This window comes from Hyalella azteca, unplaced genomic scaffold, assembly GCF_000764305.2.
Source record: "Hyalella azteca isolate HAZT.00-mixed unplaced genomic scaffold, Hazt_2.0.2 contig3334, whole genome shotgun sequence".
NCBI lineage: Eukaryota > Metazoa > Arthropoda > Malacostraca > Amphipoda > Hyalellidae > Hyalella > Hyalella azteca.
The window spans coordinates 63,645-83,570 of NW_025933586.1; the positions used below are offsets into that span (position 1 = coordinate 63,645).

The following is a 19,926-nucleotide window of genomic DNA, read 5'->3' on the forward strand; positions in this document are numbered from 1 at the left end:
CGCCACTGCACCGTTGTAGGATGTACCAGTTGTTCTCATAGAATAGAAGTGTTGGCGTTGAAGAAATAGGCCCATGGCCTGTTGCCGATTCTTGAACTTTTCATGACTTGATTCACAAGGGATCCGGCCTTTGGAACCCGATCTTTCCATAACTGACGATTGATTGAGATAGCTGCTGCCCTGCTGGACTTATTGCCTGCTCCATAATTTGCTAGGCATTTTAAGACTGAACATATGCTCCTGCATAGCTTTGTCTAGTCTGTTTTTGAAGATGTTCATACTCGGAGGTCGGAGCTTCAACAATGCTATCAGGGAGGCTGTTCCACATGTCGGTGACTCAAAGCGAGAAGAAATGTTGTCGCATGGATGTGTTCCAACGCTGTTTTTTTAGTTTATAGCCGTGGCCCCTGGTGTTGGTTCTTGTTTCAAATTCTAGTGATCCTTCTGGGACCTTGTATAAGCCATGAGTATATTTGTATACTTCAATGAGGTCCCCACGCTGCCACGCAGACGTTGATAATGGAGGCTTGGAAGCTTCATAATCTTTCCTCATAGGACTTGCCTTTCAAGCCCGGAACTATCCTTGTTGCGCATCATGGCCATTTAAACAAAAAACTATACAATAGAATGTGTTTATTCAGTTTACTAGCCGTGAATGCCGTGTATATCGTATCAATTTATGGCCCGTGCTGATATACGTATCGCATATCATGATATCAGTTTACCAGCCGTGAATATTTATTATATACGATACTATACATTTTCCAGGGGGCAAAATCTGTTACTTGCCTTTATATAAGCTACATTAGTAAGAATAAAACGTATTACAGATAATATTTACAGATCAGAAAACATTGTCCCGATTGTCATGATCCATTATCCTGCATTGAATTGATAGTGTTGTTGCAGTTTCCGTTGGCTTGCTTGTTGGAAAATCAAAATGATTCGCTTTGTTCTATAACATCAAATGTTTCGATTTATTTACATTGCCTTTCAATTTCAATATAAATTGGTTTTGCAAAACGTCGAGGTTTCTGGTTAATTGGTGTGTTGTTGGTCAGTTCATGACTATCATGAGGGGACAACTGAAATAGCCCAGCATTGCCCAATACCAGCATAATTTTCATACTTCACTCCATGCACAAACATGCTGCAGAGCAAATTAGCTGACATGATTACTTGCTGAAAGCCACAGGGACTAAATCCCTTCATGGATGCATAGTGGCAAACCAGTGATTTTTTAGAATCAGTTCATTTTTAATTTCCTCATTTACCCAAGATTTAAACAAATTTCTTATGTATGATGATGCTGGTATCCAGGATACTTTACTGGTCTACTTATAGGACTAAAAAATGAACTTGAGGGAGAGTCTAAAAAATTCTCTGCTTTACCACTATGCATGGATGTAAACCAGCGAGCCAATGACCTGCAAGCCGCCAAAATAATGGTTGTAACCCACGCTAAACCCAAAATTTTTCTATTCCTGCAGCCTAGCCCCTTCCCCACTTTCGACAAAGAATGCCCTGCACCACAGTGCTATCAGTTGAGTACACTGCTACCTCCTCTCCAGCCTGTCCGTTCTTCTGGAGGCTAAACCTCCACGCTTACCCCCTGCTCGTCCTCCTTTCGGTACCAGCTTGCGGAAGAATTCCAACCTAACCTAACCCTTTCGCGGAAAGGTGTACAGAAGGGGGTAAGTGTGGAGGAAGAAGATGCTGGTGAGCATCAGAGCTGGGCTTGCGCCTGCGAAGTGGGTAAGGTGATGCGATAGTCCGGTGCAGGGCCGTTCCCATTTACGGCAGTCTAGTGCGGTCTGCGGACACTGTGGCTTACGGCCTTTGTAAGAAGTGATGGTATGGGCTTAAATAGTTGGTGTAGGAGCTATTGGGTGTAATCTGTTTGGAGTATCAGACTATCAGCTTGCGGGCTGAGGCATTGCTTGTTTCAAGCTGGTGTGGTGAGATGAGGCAAGTAAGAACAGCTGCATAGGTGTTAGGCTGACTATTTCTATTGCATGTAGAGGGTTGGCATTGGCTCTTGGGCTGATTTAAGAGTCAAATTTTTGGGCTACGGCAGCGCTCCCTTCATGAGTGCATCCAATATCAGGATCGGTATTACTATGAGTCAAAAAAATTGCGCTGCAATTTCTCCACGCGACAAAATTTCTTCTCGCTTCGAATCACCGACATATTGAACAGCCTCCCCGATGACATCGTTGGCGCTCCAAGTATGAACGCGTTCAAGAACAGACTAGATAAAGCTATGGAAAAATATATGTTCAGATTTGAAATGCCTAGCTCCTTATCGAACCCAGTGGAAGTCTAGTAGCTTCTTCAAACTATCGCCAGTCATGAAAAGATCCGGTCAAATGACACGAGTTTAGATCTATAAACAAGGCACAAAATGGAAAAGAATCGGCAACAGGCCACATCAGGCCTACACTTCAGAGCCGACATCACTATGTTATGTTATGTTATGTTTATGAGCCATCCAAACCCTGGTTACCTGGTAAACATTGATAAAATTCTATCCTTTTCCTCTTCAAAAATGTGAAAAGGAATTTCATTTTCCATTCTTAGAAGGTTCCATTCATCAGCATCATTATCTTTGTCCAGTTATACTATACAAAACTAACTCTACCAAGTACATCGCCTTTCTTGATTCGTTGAAGTTTCATTTCTCCATTGCCTGTATCTATCAGGCTATCCATCCACTATCCACAAATTGTTTGTAAGCTTCAAGCATCTTGTATGCCTTGAATTCTTGCAAGGTGTATTGGCTGACCACCAAACACCAAATAGTTTAGTAACTCACCATGTTAAATGGGAGGCAGGCTTGCAAAATCTGCACATCACAGCAATTTATTTTACTTAGAAAGCATGTGAGGAAGACTTGTGTTGTTAGTACAGGCATATAAGTACCATCCAACGGGGTAATTAGGGATGGGCAGGGTAATTATGGACCGTCCTCTGACATTTCGTAGAAATGTTGGTAACAGCTAAACTAATTAAAATATTGCAAAACAAATAATATTGGCATAAAGTTCAACATTTTTACTATCTATGTTGTGTGAAGCAAGTTAAGAAATCATACATTTACTACCTCTAAAAAATCCTTGAAAAAGGTGTGAAAAGTGAGATTTTGGAAAAATACTTCTGCTAAGGTCTGTAGCAAAAAAAATATTCACTGCATTAAAAAATTTTGCTTACGTAAAAGTTGCACACAGGTGGCTTAAAAACGTGATTGACTGAATTAGCATATCTCATTCCAGAAAAAAATGGCTGCCGGGGTAATCAGTGACACCCCTAAAAGCACATTTGCAGCAGAGCTCTGGTTAGCAAAGGCTCCAGTTAACAAAAAAAATTAATCTACAACAAAGAATGTTGATTAGATTTACCTTGCTCAGCCCAAAATCTCACTAGACAAAAATGATTACATCATCAGTTATTGCCAAACTGTACATTGAATGTCATAGATAGAATTGTTTACCGAGCAATAGAGAATGAAAATAAACTGACCTAAACTATGTTTTTTTCCTAAAAAAATATGATTGTTGTCTCTAAAATATTCCTTTGTGTTTCAGGTATGTTTTTCCCAATCTTTTTTTTTGTTATAGTGAATTCACTTGACTCTATTAAAATGGTGCAAAATTACAAGCCATCCACTAAGCTTACCTACAGAAGAAATGCTACATGGCTGCTGATATGAAGCTTGCAGTGGACAAGGTTGTTGTTAATGCTCAATGGCATGTCCTTGGATTGGTAATATCTCATGAATAACACAGTAATGTATGGATAGGGTAATATCATACAAATAAAGGAAAAACAAGTAAAAATCACAGAAAATTTCACTTATTCTACAATTACATCATATACAAAGGAAGTGGAGGACTTCAGAGTACTGCTAGTAATGGATGAGTACACTCTGCATGCTTCCAACATTTAATAATTGAGTTTTATTTCATGTGTCCCTTATTACCCTATTTCCAGGGTTGGTTTAGGAGGCTTTTATTTTGCGTCTGGCTTCTTACGAATAGCATATGGAATTTTTTCAGAAATGCCATATAGCCCTAGCAAATACCTTTAAAATGAGCCCAAACTCATTTATGAAATTACTAAAAACTTAATAGCAAAGAAAACACCACAAAATTTCATAGTATCTTTAAAGAAAACGTTTTGGAGTCCAGCTCCATCGTCAGTTCGAAAATTCTAGAACACAGATAAATCAGTGATTAGTACAGTCAAGAATACAACGAAAATCCTAAGCTGCAAAACCTACCTATTCACAATTTCAAGCGGGTAAGAGCTAAAAGCTAAATTCAAACTAGGCCTCTGTTTAAAAATATACAATGATTCTAAAATGCGCAAATCAGAAACACCGGAACTGGAAGCTAAAACTTTGAAGTCGCTGTCAGAAACTGGAACATCGCACTGCTCGGCGTGAAATTTTCCACATCAAAAGAGGCCATAGTTAGGTCCTGAACGTTGGTAAAATCCTTTAAGCGGTCCACAAACGTATAAGAATTGTCTACAGTATACTTATTAGTCGTGAGACAGTTTAAAACAGGTACCAAAAACTTAGCAAGTTTAAAACTAGGCGTATTGTAAGTGGCAAAAATTGGCCGGAATTGGAACTTAGAGGCAAAATCGGATTTATGAATTTTGGGCAAACCATATAAAATACCAGGACATGAACCAGATGTGTAAAGTTTAGAATAAGTTTCCAGTGAAAAGGCAGAAGAATCTTTAAGTTTTCGCAAGAAGTTATTAATTTTGTCTTCAATTTTCAAAATTGTTTTAGAAATTGGGTCTGTAATTTCAACGAATTTAGAAGGATTGGTTATAAGTTCAGTAAGGCTACTGTTGTACCGACTACGATCGACCAATACAACACCCCTGCCTTTATCAGGTCTACAAATGATCAGGTCTATATTTTTGGCCAAATCTTTCAATAAAAGAGTGTCACGGGGTTTGAATACAGAAGAAAAAATTTTATATGACTTGAATCCATAAAAATGACGGTATGCTAAGCTTTGCAGCTCCCCAAGAAATTCAGGTCGGTTGGGGATTGAAACATTCTTTATACTCAAAGCAAGTCTTTCAAAGGCTAAAAAAAATTTATAATAGTCTAACTTAAAAATGGGCAAACAAAAATCAAGGCCAAAAGCTAACAACAATTTGGCGCGGGGTTCCAGGCTGAAGGAACTATAGTTAAAAACGACCTTATCTGGGTTGACAGGATGAATTTCGTTGTGGATTCCGAGGTTGTGAAGTTGACGATGGAACTGACGATGGAGCTGGACTCCGAAACGTTTTCTTTAAAGATACTATGAAATTTTGTGGTGTTTTCTTTGCTATTAAGTTTTTAGTGAATTTGCAATTCAAGCAAACGAGTGATATTATTACTCATTTATGAAATGTTTCATGGTAAGAAGTTATTAAGGAAAAAACGCTCAAAACCGTCCCTCATTACCCTGTTTGATGGATGTCTAATATCCCATTTCTTCTGGGTAGGACTGGGAGGATATATTGCCAGGAGTCCTACATAGCTTCAGAACTGTACTGTCATCTGTCACATCAGTTGCCTGTAGAGCTTTGGAAAACTTCAGCATTAAGCACAACCTGCCACTTCAATCATTAAGCTCTAACAGTTTGACAAATACTAGCAATTAATGCAATGAATTGTCTGAGGTGCAGCACTCCATCACCTCACTGAAGAATTGAACAGTAACTGGCAGTAAAGGGAACAGTGAAACAAGTTGTTTGAACAGCACATTTCCCATGATTAAGATGAAGAATCCTTTTTATGCAAAGATTCCTAATTAAATTTTATAATAAATTACATATAAATCTATTCTTCTTTTGAATAAGAATAGTGAAGAATGTAAAGTGATAATTTATTTGGCAGTAAACTGAAATTCAAATATTTAAGGTGGTAAAAAGTTTGAGTTTTTTCTCATTGTACGTTATAACTACCAGATAAAAATAATAAATTAGGTAGTTCACAGTCCTTATATTTGCATCCCAAACTATTATAATGTGTGGAAGAACTGCCTGGTGAGTAACATTGAGTTACATTATTTTGTGGCCCCTGAGTACTGCATTTTGTTGCTTGCAGCAGTGGGAGCTGATCCATATATTTTTGCATGGTATATGTTGAATATTTTTTAACGAGTGATTAAAGTCAAATTGACATAATTAATGTTTGTGTTTCAAACAGTTGGTTTCACACATGTAGTAGTTAGTTAGGTTAATTTGTTGTGTTGCCTTTATCCTAATAATCAAATGCCTACGTTTTGAATACACTCGTACTGTTATGAGTACAAAATATTCATTTATGATGCTTGTTAGAATTACCCTACATTATTTATCCTAGCAAAAATCCTTATTGCTCTAATTGAATTCTGACCAGTAATTTCTTGATTCTATTTGTAATATATATACCACATTTTGTGTGGTTATGTTTGTAGCTTTATTGATGTGATGTTAGCTCCATTAATTCAACAACTTTCTTACATGAAGTGATTGCTTAGTATTCTTATCAGCTCAAGTTATATGCTCCTAGTAGAGTAGAGTGGGAATCTATGCAGTGAGTAGCGTATTAAAGCTATTCTTAGCTTACTATTTTCATGTTTATAAATAAGTTGATGTTGCAATACAAATATCGAGTATACCAATTTTTCTTCCTTATTTTTCCCAGCACACTTGGACCTGAGGAATGGTGTGCAGCATGCCAAAAAGAAGGAGTGGACGTTGCCTGGAGGGATGCAAGCAACTCTAAACAAATATATTCTCCCAACTACAACCTCACGCCAACTATGAACTCTCCTGTAATTGTCAAGTTAGTCTGACTTTGTTTTTAATTTTGATGATTGTTGACTTAATGTTTATTGCAGGATATTATTCATGTAGAATGATTTAAAACATTGCTCTACTGTATCATGAAATCATGATGGTTTTTTATTTGTCTTCTTCATTTATAACCTGTTTAATTTTGCCATAAACTTCTGTAATGTAACTGTGATAAATATAAGTAATTTAGATAAGTCACTGATAACTTTTGTTTCTTTCAGTGGTGCACTAATTCAAAGCATGACAGATGAAAAGCAGTTCATGGACTATGTTATTCAGCCAATGATGTGGAACCTTGTACCCCATTTCTATAAGGTACCCCTTGTACCCCCAGTTAATGATTGGAATTTGAGTGCTTTAGCTAATTCTGATTGCTGTGTGATAATCATTCTATTCAATAATTATGTTGGATTGCTTATGCAAATTTTTCTTTCACTGTCGATAAAATTTTTTGTTTATCAATAAACTTTGTGTCAGTTGAAAAAATAAGCAATTTTATTATACTTTCCCATCATTTCCTTCCATGTCTGGCAAAAATTTCTGTTGATGTTATTTGTCACCGTCTCAAGCATGCATACTAGTCTTAACTTATTAGCGCATGATCTGCCCACATCTAATGTCTATGTCTAGCCACCAAGACTGTGTAATGGCTCAACTCTGTCATCTTCTTGTGTCAGGGTAGCACTCCAAAAAATCATGGATACAAAACCAATAACGCTCGTGTGGAAAGCATCCTCGAGAAACCAATGTTTTCTCAGGTTATGAAAAAGGGTCAAAGGTGAGAGATATTACAGTTGTACTTTGGTTCAATACACGATTAAATCAGTGAATTTCATAATTTCAGATATTTTTCCCATTGTACTGAACTTTTCTGTTTGTTATATTCAAGAACCATCCAGCTCACTCATTTTATGCCCCAAAACAAACGTGTAGTATTTTCTATCTCAATATATGTTACAGATGTGTGGTGCTCTGTGATGGATTTTATGAATGGCAGACGAAAAACGGAAACAAGACACCCTACTTCATTTACTCTCCTCAACCTGAAAACGTAATATTTGCTGATACGACTTATCAAATTTGGTTCTAGTAAAATGGATTTAGGCTATTTGCTTGCATTACTATTATTTTTTGTATTGCAGGTTAAGGTTTGGGACCATACTTCGTGGGGACTGGCTGAAGACCATTCAACAGAACCGGGGGTGAAAACTCCATGGCAAGGCTTGCGGCCTCTCATGCTTGCTGGTCTCTTCTCATGCTGGCACTCTCCTGAGGTGCCTTACCTTTACTCTGCAACCTAATTTTCAGTAAAATCGTGAAAAATCTAGATCATGGCAGCCAATTTTTGATGAATGTTTAATGTTACAATTATGCAATGTCTAAGCAATGTTGCTGTGTGCAGGGCGAAGAAGTGTGGAGCTACACTGTACTCACAACAGAAGCTGGCAAAAGTTTCAATTGGCTACACCACAGAGTCCCAGTTGTGTTACCAGACTCCGACTCTGTGAAGGTCACTTATATTGTCATAAGCATTACTCATGGTATTCACTGTTGCCTGATGACCTCTGAGGATTCCAATATGCTGGTTGTTGACGCATGTTACTTTTCAATACAACATCTGATAGGGTAATGAATTACCTATATATCTTACTTGCCAGACTAAGCTCATTATTGGCAAGTGCCTTCTTCATACCAGAGTTTTTATTTTTTTAATGCATCTAAGGTATGAAAAATATAGGTTTTTGTGTCTTACTCTCCTATCTTGTATCCTTGATCCAATCACAGACATGGCTCGATCCTTCCATCGAGCCCGCAATTGCCCTGAAGTTAGTGTGCAGTGATCCTGTTCTCAAGTGGCACAAAGTCTCCAGTCTTGTCAACAACTCCCGCAACAACTCCAAGCAGTGCCTGGCTCCTTTTGAGCAGTAAGTTGTCTGCTTCCTTTTGAGCAGTAGGTTGTCTGGTTCCTTTTGAGCAGTAAGTTGTCTGGTTCCTTCTGAGCAGTAAGTTGTCTGGTTCCTTTTGAGCAGTAAGTTGTCTGGTTCCTTTTGAGCAGTAAGTTGTCTGGCTCCTTTTGAGCAGTAAGTTGTCTGGCTCCTTTTGAGCAGTAAATTGTCTGGCTCCTTTTGAGCAGTAAGTTTTCTGGCTCCTCTTGAACAGTGAGTGTGGCAACAGGAAAGAACAAAACTTCAAAAGTTGCGTTAGCGACAGCAATTCTGCAGCAAGCCTCTTGGGTTATTGAATCCTTAATTGGTCAAGAATAACTGATTCTCGTGATTTGCGTATACTTCGAAACAAAATATTTCTAAGCTGTGCAATGTTGTCTATCTGTTAAATAGTAGTTCACTTTTTGATTTAACCAAATTTTATTGGATCGATCATTCTTGATGAATTTCTGTGTTCAAATGGGAATGTCGTATTTTCATTTTATCTTTTGAAGAAACGTACCGTTCATAACACCGTTCTCTGAACTAAGATTTATCATCTGATACAATTTGAACGTCACCATGATAGTATTTTTGTCTCCAATGTTGCAGAAAGAATTCGAGCAGCGGCCCAGGTAACCCCATCATGGCGCTGTGGCTCAAGAAGGCTGCCACTACCACCAGCCAGGGTGACGAGCTGCAAGGCAGCGCTGCCAAAAGAGAGGCTCGCTCCGATGACGATGAAGTAGAGGACACATCGCAATCAGAGAAAAAATTCAAAACTTAGTGCTTTTAATTGATTGTTGGTATCAGGCCGGACATTTTCCATGCCAAAATGAAACTGAACAATCTGACCTTCAAAACTTATTTCTACTCAGGTCTTGTGTACATTTCAATCGATTTTCATCTAATGGAACATTTATTTCCACATCCGGTCTTCATTTGACGTGTTTATTACTAATTCTAAAACATGTTGATCTGAGTGACCCTTGTCTACAAATGGTCAATTCATTGTTTCACATACATTATTTTGTATGTGAAACAAGAAACAATTTTTTGTACAAAATAAACAAAATTTGTGCAAAATAATACACAAGTTTTGTTCATTTCAAGTTCGTTTTTTATTTGGTTAGATAAAACTTATGGTTTTTCGACCAACGACTTTCACTGCTCATTCAGCTTTCATTTGAAACTACGCTTAATCTATCATTAAACGTGTTTTAAAATATACGTTTTAATGGACAAGTGGATTAATGCGCAATGAAATACGTTCGGAGTAGGAGCTTTGATTAAAATTTATCATTCCTGTTAACAATATGTGCGGCAAAGTGTTCAGTGTAAATGGCACGTCTCTGATTTTCTGCTGGTGCCCATGCCATGTTGAATAATTCATTTATCGTGTCATTCCATAATGCAGAGGCTCCTCCGTTTAAGATTTTCCGTAGCTGATATTTGACCTAGAGTTTTGTTAAAAATTTTGCTTGTGAAAGGAGTTTGAAAATTTAGGAATGAGAGAAAGTAAATTAACGTACTGCTCGTATAGTTGAGCGGTTCCGATAGTTAGCTTAGCACAAGTTACGAGGGTTAAATTGAACTTCTTTGTTATTCTACGTCCAAGAAAGAGGCATTGAAGCGACGTGGATAATTTTTCGTTTGAACATTTTGTTTTCTGCTGATGTAAAATGTGTTAATTTCTTTATCGAATATTTCCTAGGAACTAAGACAACAAATATAAATATCCTATTCATGTACCTGCAACGATACAAATAAATCTTTATTTTATTGTCATAATTCAATTTTTTCCATTCATTTGTTCATCGAGGAGCTGACTGCAGGCAAGAATTGGCATAGGACACCATTGAGTAATATCTAATATAAATTGCACGCTAGCAATTGACCATAGTCGCTGCATGCACATTGCCGGAGTACCGATTAGTGTCCCGTAATACACAATTTTCCATCGTTTACGTTACTACAAAAATCAACCATAGCTGACCTCTCGCTTGTCTTAGACTGCATTGTTTGAGCGTGCCATGGTGCAGCGGCTTGCACTTCATTAAGTTTGAAGTAAATTTAGCTCAAATTTTATCGTTTTTAATTCCTATCCTAAGTTCAAACTTAATTATTCTTCTACAACCACCCGCAAAAATTCTGAACCATGTGATAACATTGAATAATCGGATTCCATTGAAATTTCACATCTTTTATGAGAAGTCCTTCAATTGCAACATGTTCAACAGCGGCCCGAATACCAACAGAATAGTTTGAATATTTATCACTTTGCGAGCATTAAAAAATGTAACAACCTAAAGCAGGCTATTTCTAAACAGCAGCTCAAATTACAAGATTGACAATATTTACTTTCTTTCTCATTTAACCACATTATCGTTCAATTTATTTTCTTCGGAACTCCGGAGAACAAGAACTATTCACGTACTCAAAAAAGAATGAAAAAGTCGCAAAATTTTTTCATTGTATGGCTGCATCAGCCATGAAGAGATCTTTTGTTTGAGATGATAAAATCGGTTTATTAGAAGTTTTCTAGGACATTGACCTACTTGACATTCGTGTCGGCATAAATAGTTGGTATAAACAATACAGATTATTGAATTTTAATAATATAAAGTAACAATTATATCAAATTATTAACTAAAATGAATTATATCAAATTGAGTTCTAGTTGTCTGGCTTTTAATATAGAAATCAAATAATATACAAATGATTATGAAATAAAACCAACTATGAAAAGCAATTAAAAAAGCAATTCTAAATAATTTGTTTTCCCAGAATTAATTCAGTTAGTGCGCAGCAAATATAATTAATAAAAATAAATAATTGTAAGCACTTATTCTATTGGTCTTAATAATTTGTCTGGCACACAACTATACAACGCACTTATGCCAACACGGCAACACACAATTATACAACCCACTTGATCCAACATGCATCAAATAAGAGAAAGCATCGATATAAACGCGATTTATACTAGATTTTATACCCAGTTCTACGCAATACCCGGACAAAGGCGCCATCTAGGAACTCTTCATCACTGTCCTGCTGAACACTAAGCTGCTCATGAACGTCATCCTCCTCATCGCTGTCACTGTACTGGGGTAAAGCCTTCTCGTTAGCGGTCAACACGCGATATTTCAACTGAGTAGGTTCTTTAACACCGTTTTCAACCTTGATCTCTGGCAGCAGGGGGCGGTTACAACAAATGGTACTTTTGTGTTTCTTAAGATAATATTTTTGTTTAAACCTCTTGTTACATTGATCACATTCAAACATTTTGTTTTTACTGTGAAAAGTCATGTGTTCATAGAGGGCAGATCTCAAGACAAATTTACGCTTGCAAATGGAGCAGTAGTAGCGTGACTCGCGTCTGTGAGATTTCACATGAATTTTGAGAGATTCCTTATGAGCATAAGTTGCATTGCATATTTCACACTGAAATGGACGCTCACCTAAATGCAAGCGCATATGGTTTTTCTTCCCTTGAGAATTGGTAAACTGCTGGCCGCACGTGTCACACGAGTAAGGCTTGTCACCAGTATGACGGAGCATGTGACCTTTCAAATGTGACGATCGGCTGAAGGTTTTCCCACAAATCCCACACATAAATGGCCGCTCACCAGTGTGTATTCTTCTATGCATTTTAAGATTACATTTTTGTGCAAATGCCATACCACATTCATCACATACATGTGGTTTCTCTCCTGAATGCAATCGAATGTGCTGATGCAGGTACGCACGAGAACTGAAACTTTTGTGGCACAAATGACAAAGGAATCTCTCAGTCGTGGGAGATGCTGGAATTAAAACGTGGTTGCTGGGCTCTCTGGTGACCTGAGACATTTGGACCATCTGCCATTGGCCCTCCTGCATAGTCTCTTCAGTGCTGCAGTTGGACAGTCCACCTTCAATCTCGGTGTCAAATTCAGGGTCTTTGATGATGCAGAATGTGTTGGAATTATTTGCATCGCTCCCACTAGGAGCTATGCTCCAAGTTAACCAGGCTTCTTCACTCATTGTAGACGGATCTGCGGATATAAAAATTTAGTTTAGTACTAAATCTAATTCAAAAAGAAAAATGTTTATGATCAATGGAAGAACATCAAATAAAGCAAATGTATTATTCATGTAGTGATAAAATATTAAAAATGAAATAAAATACTCTCAATGCTGGATCTTAAGCCTTCAGGTCCCAATTTATTGGCATCAAATGACACACAAGGTAAATATGGCACACCAGCTTTGAAACTAAGACACATATGTACCTATATAAATATTAAAATATATGAAAGAGATGCCAGCTAATATCTATGAACTGTACTGAGCATGCCAGATTACAAAAGAAAAAGCTGCATAATGATAATGATCTATGACAGAGAGTGGAAAGCAATATTTGGAGGGTGCAAGGAGAATGTGGGAGAGGAAGAGGTTGGCAAGAATGAAGGCCAGAAGGGTCTAAGGAAAATAGGAATAATAAAATAACTATCAATAATACTTTAATAGAACACAAATAGTCATTCAGGGCCCAAGAGGTTCCTTATCTAATATGAATGTAAATTCTACAGCGCAATAAATGGGATATACTGTCAAAGGGGATAATAAGGGACACTTTTATTTTCATTTTTCATTGATACACCTTACCATGAAACATTTCATTAGCAAGTTTGAGCTCATTTTAAAGGTCTTTGTGAGGGCTATTGTGTGGTATCTCTGTGTGGTAAAAAATACCATATGCTATTTGTAAAGTGCCAGAAGCAAAAAAAGTGACCTGAATTACCTCTGGGAATGGGGTAATATGGGACACTTGAAATGAAAATTAATTTTAAAAAGTTTGAAGCATGCAGAGTGTACTCATCCAGCACTAACAGTACTCCAAAATCTGCCTCTTCATTTGTAGATGATGTAGACCTATAATAAATGACGTTTTCAGTGATTTGTATTCGTTTTCCATTTATTGACAATTTTACTGTATCCATTTTACATCACCAAAAACTTCCATGTCATTTACAACAACCTTTTTCACTGCAAGCTTCATATCATCAGCCCTATAGCATTTCCTCTGTAAGCTTATGGTACTGGGCTTGTAATTTTGCATTATTTTAACTGGGTCAACCAGCCAAGTGAAATAATTCATTATATATCGAATATCGCAATATTCGAATGGTGTTGTATATAGGGATAAAATAAATTACCACATTATCAAATAATCCTAAAGAACAATATCCATGAAATATTAGATCTGACCCAACGCCTTTTTGACTTTTGAATTTTTCGCCCCCAATTGTCCGTGATACTAATAAAATTCAGAGCAAGGAAAAGCCAGGGTGCGACAGCTACAACAGCGCTGTGGCTCCAGTGGAAGAGAGATTTTTTGGACGTACGGACGGATCTGGATCCTACTGTTGCTAAGGAGAACTTGAGCCTGTGTTCGTGTTGAGCTCGTGATGTTCACGTTGGATACCTCCTCCAAGTGATGTTCCCTGGCCCTGTGGACCGACGTCTAATGTCTCCTTAATCTATACCTGCACCAGCCGCCCCGGGATGATGGACCTCTCTTCGAAGACTCAGCTGGATCAAACTTACCATAGATGACAAGTCTTTATTCAATACACTGTAAGTCCGGCATTGACAGGGCGTGATTCATTGTCAAGGATGGTGTTGGGTTAAAGATCTAATAGCCGCTTCACGGCCTGATTTATAATAAAGATGTAGGGCCAACTGATCTAATCTTATGTTTTCAATAGAGCAAATGATATGAAATGATTTTTATAAATTGATCCAAATGATGTATAATTGAGTTAGTGATCGATAACTAATTCCAAATTGATTAAATGATTGTTAAACTCGCTAATTGATCTCAGAGAAACCAATGACAAATTCCAAGTACAACGATTGATCAATTAATCTCTTCTCGGTATATTGATGTGATCTTCATTATTTACTTAATAGATGCCGCATGATGACGTACGCATGACGTCATCCGCCTCAAGTTTTCTGCTGGCCCTTCATTGAACGAAACAGTGGCGGAATTCACGCAATCTTATTAACTCCTGCACACGGTTGATCGAATAAATTATTTCGTATATACAGTTTTTGTCTTTCCGCCATAAAGTTTTCGTTATTATAACAAAAAAAGATTGTAAAAAACATAGCTGAAATGAAAGGAATATTACATTGACAACCATCATATTTTTGGAGAAATAAATCATAGTTTTGGTTATTTGCTTTTCATTCTATGTTGCCCAAGTGCACAATTCTATCTGACATTCTACACACAATTTTGTGATGAACGCTGATGCATTCATTTTCCATGAATTGAAATTTTTGCTGAGAGAGATAAATTTGATCAAAATTCTTTGTTGCTAACCAATTTTTTTGTTAACCAAAGCTTTTGCAAGCCAAGGTTCTACAGTAAATGCATTTTTAGTGGTGTCCCGTATTACTCCGGGTGGGGGTTTCCCTTACTACCCCGTCATGTGGAAATGGCTATCATTTTGTCTTCGATTGAGATGCGCAAACTCAGTAAATAAAGTTTCAAAGCAGACCCTGGCTGCAAGTTTTTTTTCCAGCAAAATTCTTTTAATACAAGAAATATTTTTTCCTACAGACCTTAACAGAAGTACTTTTTTTACAAAATATATTTTAAAACATTTTTTTAGGTATTTTTAGTGCATTTTCTCTTTTATGGCAAAAATGCACTATTGTGCTCGCCATGTCTGTCTGTCTGTCTGTCTGTCTGTCTGTCCATCTGTCCATCCGTGACCTCAAGTTTTTGTTGATGAGAAAATGCGCTCTCTGTCACTCACTGCAGTGAGTACTGAGTTATATTTTAGAGCTAGTAAATGTACAATTTCATAACTTCCTTCATGCTACATGCTGTCAAATGGGGTAATTAGGGGCAGTTGTCCAACATTTCGTAGAAATGTTGTAGCTGCTCAACTAATTGAAATATTGCAAAACTTTAAATAGTGGAATAAAGTTCAATATTTTTACTATCTATAGCTTAAAGTAAGTCAATAAACCATACATTTACTACCTCTAAAAAATCCCTGAAAAAAGTGTGAAAAGCGATAGGTATTTTGGAAATGTACCTCTGCTAAGGTCTGTAGCAAAAAAATATTTGCTGTATCAAAAAATTTTACTTAAAAAGCTGCACACAGGGGTTGGCTTAAAAACGTGATTGACATAATTTGCATATCTCATTTCATAAAAAAATGGTGGCCATTTCTGCAGGACAGGGTAATAAGGGACATCCCCTGGGGTAATAAGGGACACCTCTAAAAATGCATTTTCAGTTGAACCTTGATTAGCAAAGGCCAGTTAATGAAAAATCAATTAACAACAAAAAAATATTTTTTATTATATATATACTTTGCTTAGCAAAAAACATTTTGCTTACCAAAAATTAATGCATCAGTGGTCATCACAAAATTGTGCCTTGGATGTCATTGATATAATTGTGCACTGGGCAACATAAAATGAAAAGTAATTAACCTAATCTATGATTTTTCCTCCAAAAAATATGATGGTTGTCACTAGAATATTCCTTTGATGTAGGACATTTTTATGATCTTTTTCGTCATAGTGAACTTGGGTCACTTGACCCAAATAAAATGGTGTGAAATTACAAGCCTTCCTGTAAGCTTACAGATACAGAAAAGTGCTTCATGGCTGCTGATATGATGCTTGCAGTGGACAAGGTTGTTGTAAATGCTCAACGGCATGTTCATGGATACAGTTACATCACATCAATAATATGGTAATGTATGGATATGGTAATATCATATCAATAAAGGAAAAAACAAGTAAAAATCACAGAAAATGTCATTTATTCTACATCTACATCATCTACAAAGGAAAAGGAGGACTTTAGATTAATGTTAGTAATAGATGAGTACACTCTGCATGTATCAAACATTTTAAAATCAAGTTTTATTCCAAGTGTCCCAGATTACCCCGTTATCAGGGGTAATTTGAGACGCTTTGACGGCACCTTACAAATAAGTCGGCAATATTACACTTGAGACGGCACCTTACAAATAAAATATGTAATTTTTTGAAGATGCCATACAATAGCCCTCGCAAAGAGAGCTATAAAATAATATACATTTAAAAACAACTTTTTAAAGACAACACTTCCAAAGAATCCAGTATCTCCAATCTTACAGATGTACAATGAATTTCTCATCTAATTTTCGAAAATTAAAATAATTACCTTTTCAATTTTTTAAATATATATAAATTTTTTTAATATATAAATTATTAATATATAAATTTTTTTTTCAAAATTATTTATTCTGTTAATTGATTCGTGCATTGCCTCTGATTTCACACCAGTGTGCAAAATTTCAGATCAATTAGACAGGTAAAAGAGTGTCAAATATCAGTTATAAGATTTGTAGCTGACAAAATTATTTTTTCAATTTTTTTTAATATTGGAATTTTTTTTTATTTCTAAAATCATTTATTTTGACATTTGATTCATGCATTGTCTACAACTTTACACAAGTGGGCAAAATTTCAGATCGATGGGATAAGTAGAAGTGTATTAAATTTTGATTACAAGATTTGTAGCAGACAGACAAACAAGAAGTGAAGTTAAAGAGAAGTGTTGTAATAATGAGCCCAAACTTGTTTATGTAATGTTTCATGGCAAGAAGTTATTAACAAAAAAACACTCAAAACCGTCCCTCATTACCATGTTTGATGGTAGATATGAGAAATCTTGAAGCTTATGCAACTATTTATAGTTTTGCTATATTTTTATTAGTTTTGCTGCTATAACATTTTTACGCCATGACAGAAGACTGTGCTGATTTATCCCGCCCATTCCCTTATTACCCCGTTTGATGGTAGCAATAATAAACCAAATAAATTTCCACTTGAATTTCTCTTACCCTTGTTTTCCATCTTACCATTATCCCAAACTTTCACACCCCCTCTGGTCTCTACTTTAATGTCAATTTGTCCTGGCATGGTCTCCCTTTTCTCTCCTACTAAAACTAAACATGTGATGCATGGCAGATAGCCATTGTAAAGACCTTATTCTGGAATGTTCTTTTCAGAGTCGCCATCCCCTAATCCAAATCTAAGCTCTAGTTGCGCCTTCAAAGGTTTTCCTCACTGGGGCTCAACCATATTGGCAAACAAGAGACTTTTTTTGTTGACCTTTCCTATTGTCAAGTGAGTTTTATATATAAGTAGACCAGTATATATATCTAGAATACAAGCATCATCATGCAGAGATATTGAATACAATTTTGAACTGTATTATGGAATTAAAAATGGACCGGTTTCTAAAAAAATGTTTTGCCACTATTCCCCCTCTGCCTGCACTACTGTGTGCATGGCTGACTGTGCAAATAGGTCAGATTGAAATTGTTCTTGGCTAACTGCATGTCATGGTGCATAGTGCAGTTCTATAGGTAATATAAAAGAGCATTGTCTTATGACAATTGAACCAATCAATGCTTCTTTATGGACCACTGCGCAACACACTAGCACTTGCCCGAACAAAAGATAACTATGTACTAAATGAATGAACATTAGTGTAGTTTGGCAGAAGCTGTTCTTTAATGCAGGTTTCGTTGAAGACCAGAGAGTATTTCTTATTGACAATTTTCTTATTATTTTTCTCGATTCGGCGAATTAGGCTCTTGATAGGAAGTGAAAATCCAAATATCAGGTTTCCAAGATCACTTGTTGCAAAACTCGTCCTCTACTTGATAATGAATGAAGTTGCATTCGAAACGTCGTAAAATTATAATAAAATGTCCCTTGGAAACCTGATATTTGGATTTTCACCTCCTATCAAGAGCCTAATTCGCCGAATCGAGAAAAATAATAAGAAAATTGTCAATAAGAAATACTCTCTGGTCTTCAACGAAACCTGCATTAAATGAATGAAAGGGACAGTCCAGCATCATGTTGGCAGCAAGTTGCGCCAGCAGCTGCAGCAACTTTGTTGAAAAATTTTAAAGTGAAAAGCCTCAACAAAGTGCTGTTTCAAGCCCTTAAAAGCCTAATTCTGCCTAAAAAATATTAAAAATTTTTGTTTCTGCATGGATTTTAATGCTTTCAACATTAAGAAGCTTCAAAGTATCTCTCCTGTTCTAAAATACTTGCTAAATAAATTTTAATTCAGCTATAGACGTCACTCCAAAACTGAACACTGCTAGGCTTGGAGTGATCAGTTTTCAAGTGACATTTATAAAAAAATTATAATTTATTTAGTGAGTAGGTATTTCTTGCATGAGAGATACTTTGAAGTTTCTCAATGTTAACAGCATTAAAATTCCTGCAGAAACAGAAATTTTAAACATTTTTTAGGCTGAATTAGGCACTTAAGGACTTGATATAAACTGCACTTTGTAGTGGTCTTTTATTTTAAAAATTTACAACCAAGCTGCCACAGCTTGCTGCCAATGCTGCCCTGTCCATTTTTTACCAATGCGATCCATTTTAATGTATGATTTATTATGTACAAAAGTACCTTGAATTATTGATTGCTAATGTTGTGCATTAGGTACATGTTCATGCTACAAATTTATCCTAAAAGTTTTATCTCCACATTTCCATGCTTTGTTACAAGTGAAATTTATCACCTGAAATGATAATTTAAAAGTAAACTGCAAAAACCTGTATCGTGAATTCTCCATTAATATTCTGTACTAACCAAGTCTTTGGTGAAAAGTTTCATATGAACAAAAGCCAAAAGAAAAAGAATACAAAAATTAATATTCATTCTACTAAAAGTAGAATGAATTTAGTAATATAGAATTAATTACATTTGTTTAATTGGTATTCAATAACAATAAGCATTTATTATTCAATTTTATAAAATTTAAACGAAGTGCAGCATATTTCAAGTATAGAATACCCAACATACAGATGGATGCAGCAGCAGTGGTGAGCAATTGAACTAATTTATTATTTAGTATGTTAGACTAATAAGATAATAATATCCTATTCCATTTAGGCATAGGGGAGCCTCTGGGTCCCAGAAAAACTTCTATTTACTGATAGATCACTTTGCAACTTGGTACAGATATGTAAAACATAAATCTAAGACTTTTTTGTTTGTGTAAATTTTTCAAAAAAATTAAAGAAAACCTGAAATTCTTAGTAAATGGTCAAA

The 19,926-nt window shown here is 36.2% G+C and overlaps 2 protein-coding genes across 2 annotated transcripts; one reads left to right on the forward strand and one right to left on the reverse strand.

Annotated features, from left to right (window-relative positions):
- Positions 1-5,449: 5,449 nt before the first annotated feature.
- Positions 5,450-10,565, forward strand: LOC108664767 (abasic site processing protein HMCES). The gene is made up of 9 exons (XM_018151443.2): positions 5,450-6,057; positions 6,701-6,841; positions 7,074-7,167; positions 7,530-7,630; positions 7,813-7,903; positions 7,995-8,126; positions 8,255-8,362; positions 8,638-8,777; positions 9,390-10,565. Exons 1-9 carry the CDS (start codon positions 6,038-6,040, stop codon positions 9,562-9,564), a joined length of 1,002 nt encoding a protein of 333 aa, XP_018006932.1. The 5' UTR covers positions 5,450-6,037; the 3' UTR covers positions 9,565-10,565.
- Positions 10,566-11,227: 662 nt separating this feature from the next.
- Positions 11,228-19,692, reverse strand: LOC108664768 (zinc finger protein 501-like). Its single transcript, XM_047879558.1, has 2 exons — positions 19,678-19,692; positions 11,228-12,817 (listed from the first exon to the last, which is right to left on the reverse strand). The coding sequence occupies exon 2, from the start codon at positions 12,804-12,806 to the stop codon at positions 11,763-11,765; it is 1,044 nt and encodes a 347-aa protein (XP_047735514.1). The 5' UTR covers positions 12,807-12,817; positions 19,678-19,692; the 3' UTR covers positions 11,228-11,762.
- Positions 19,693-19,926: the final 234 nt, after the last annotated feature.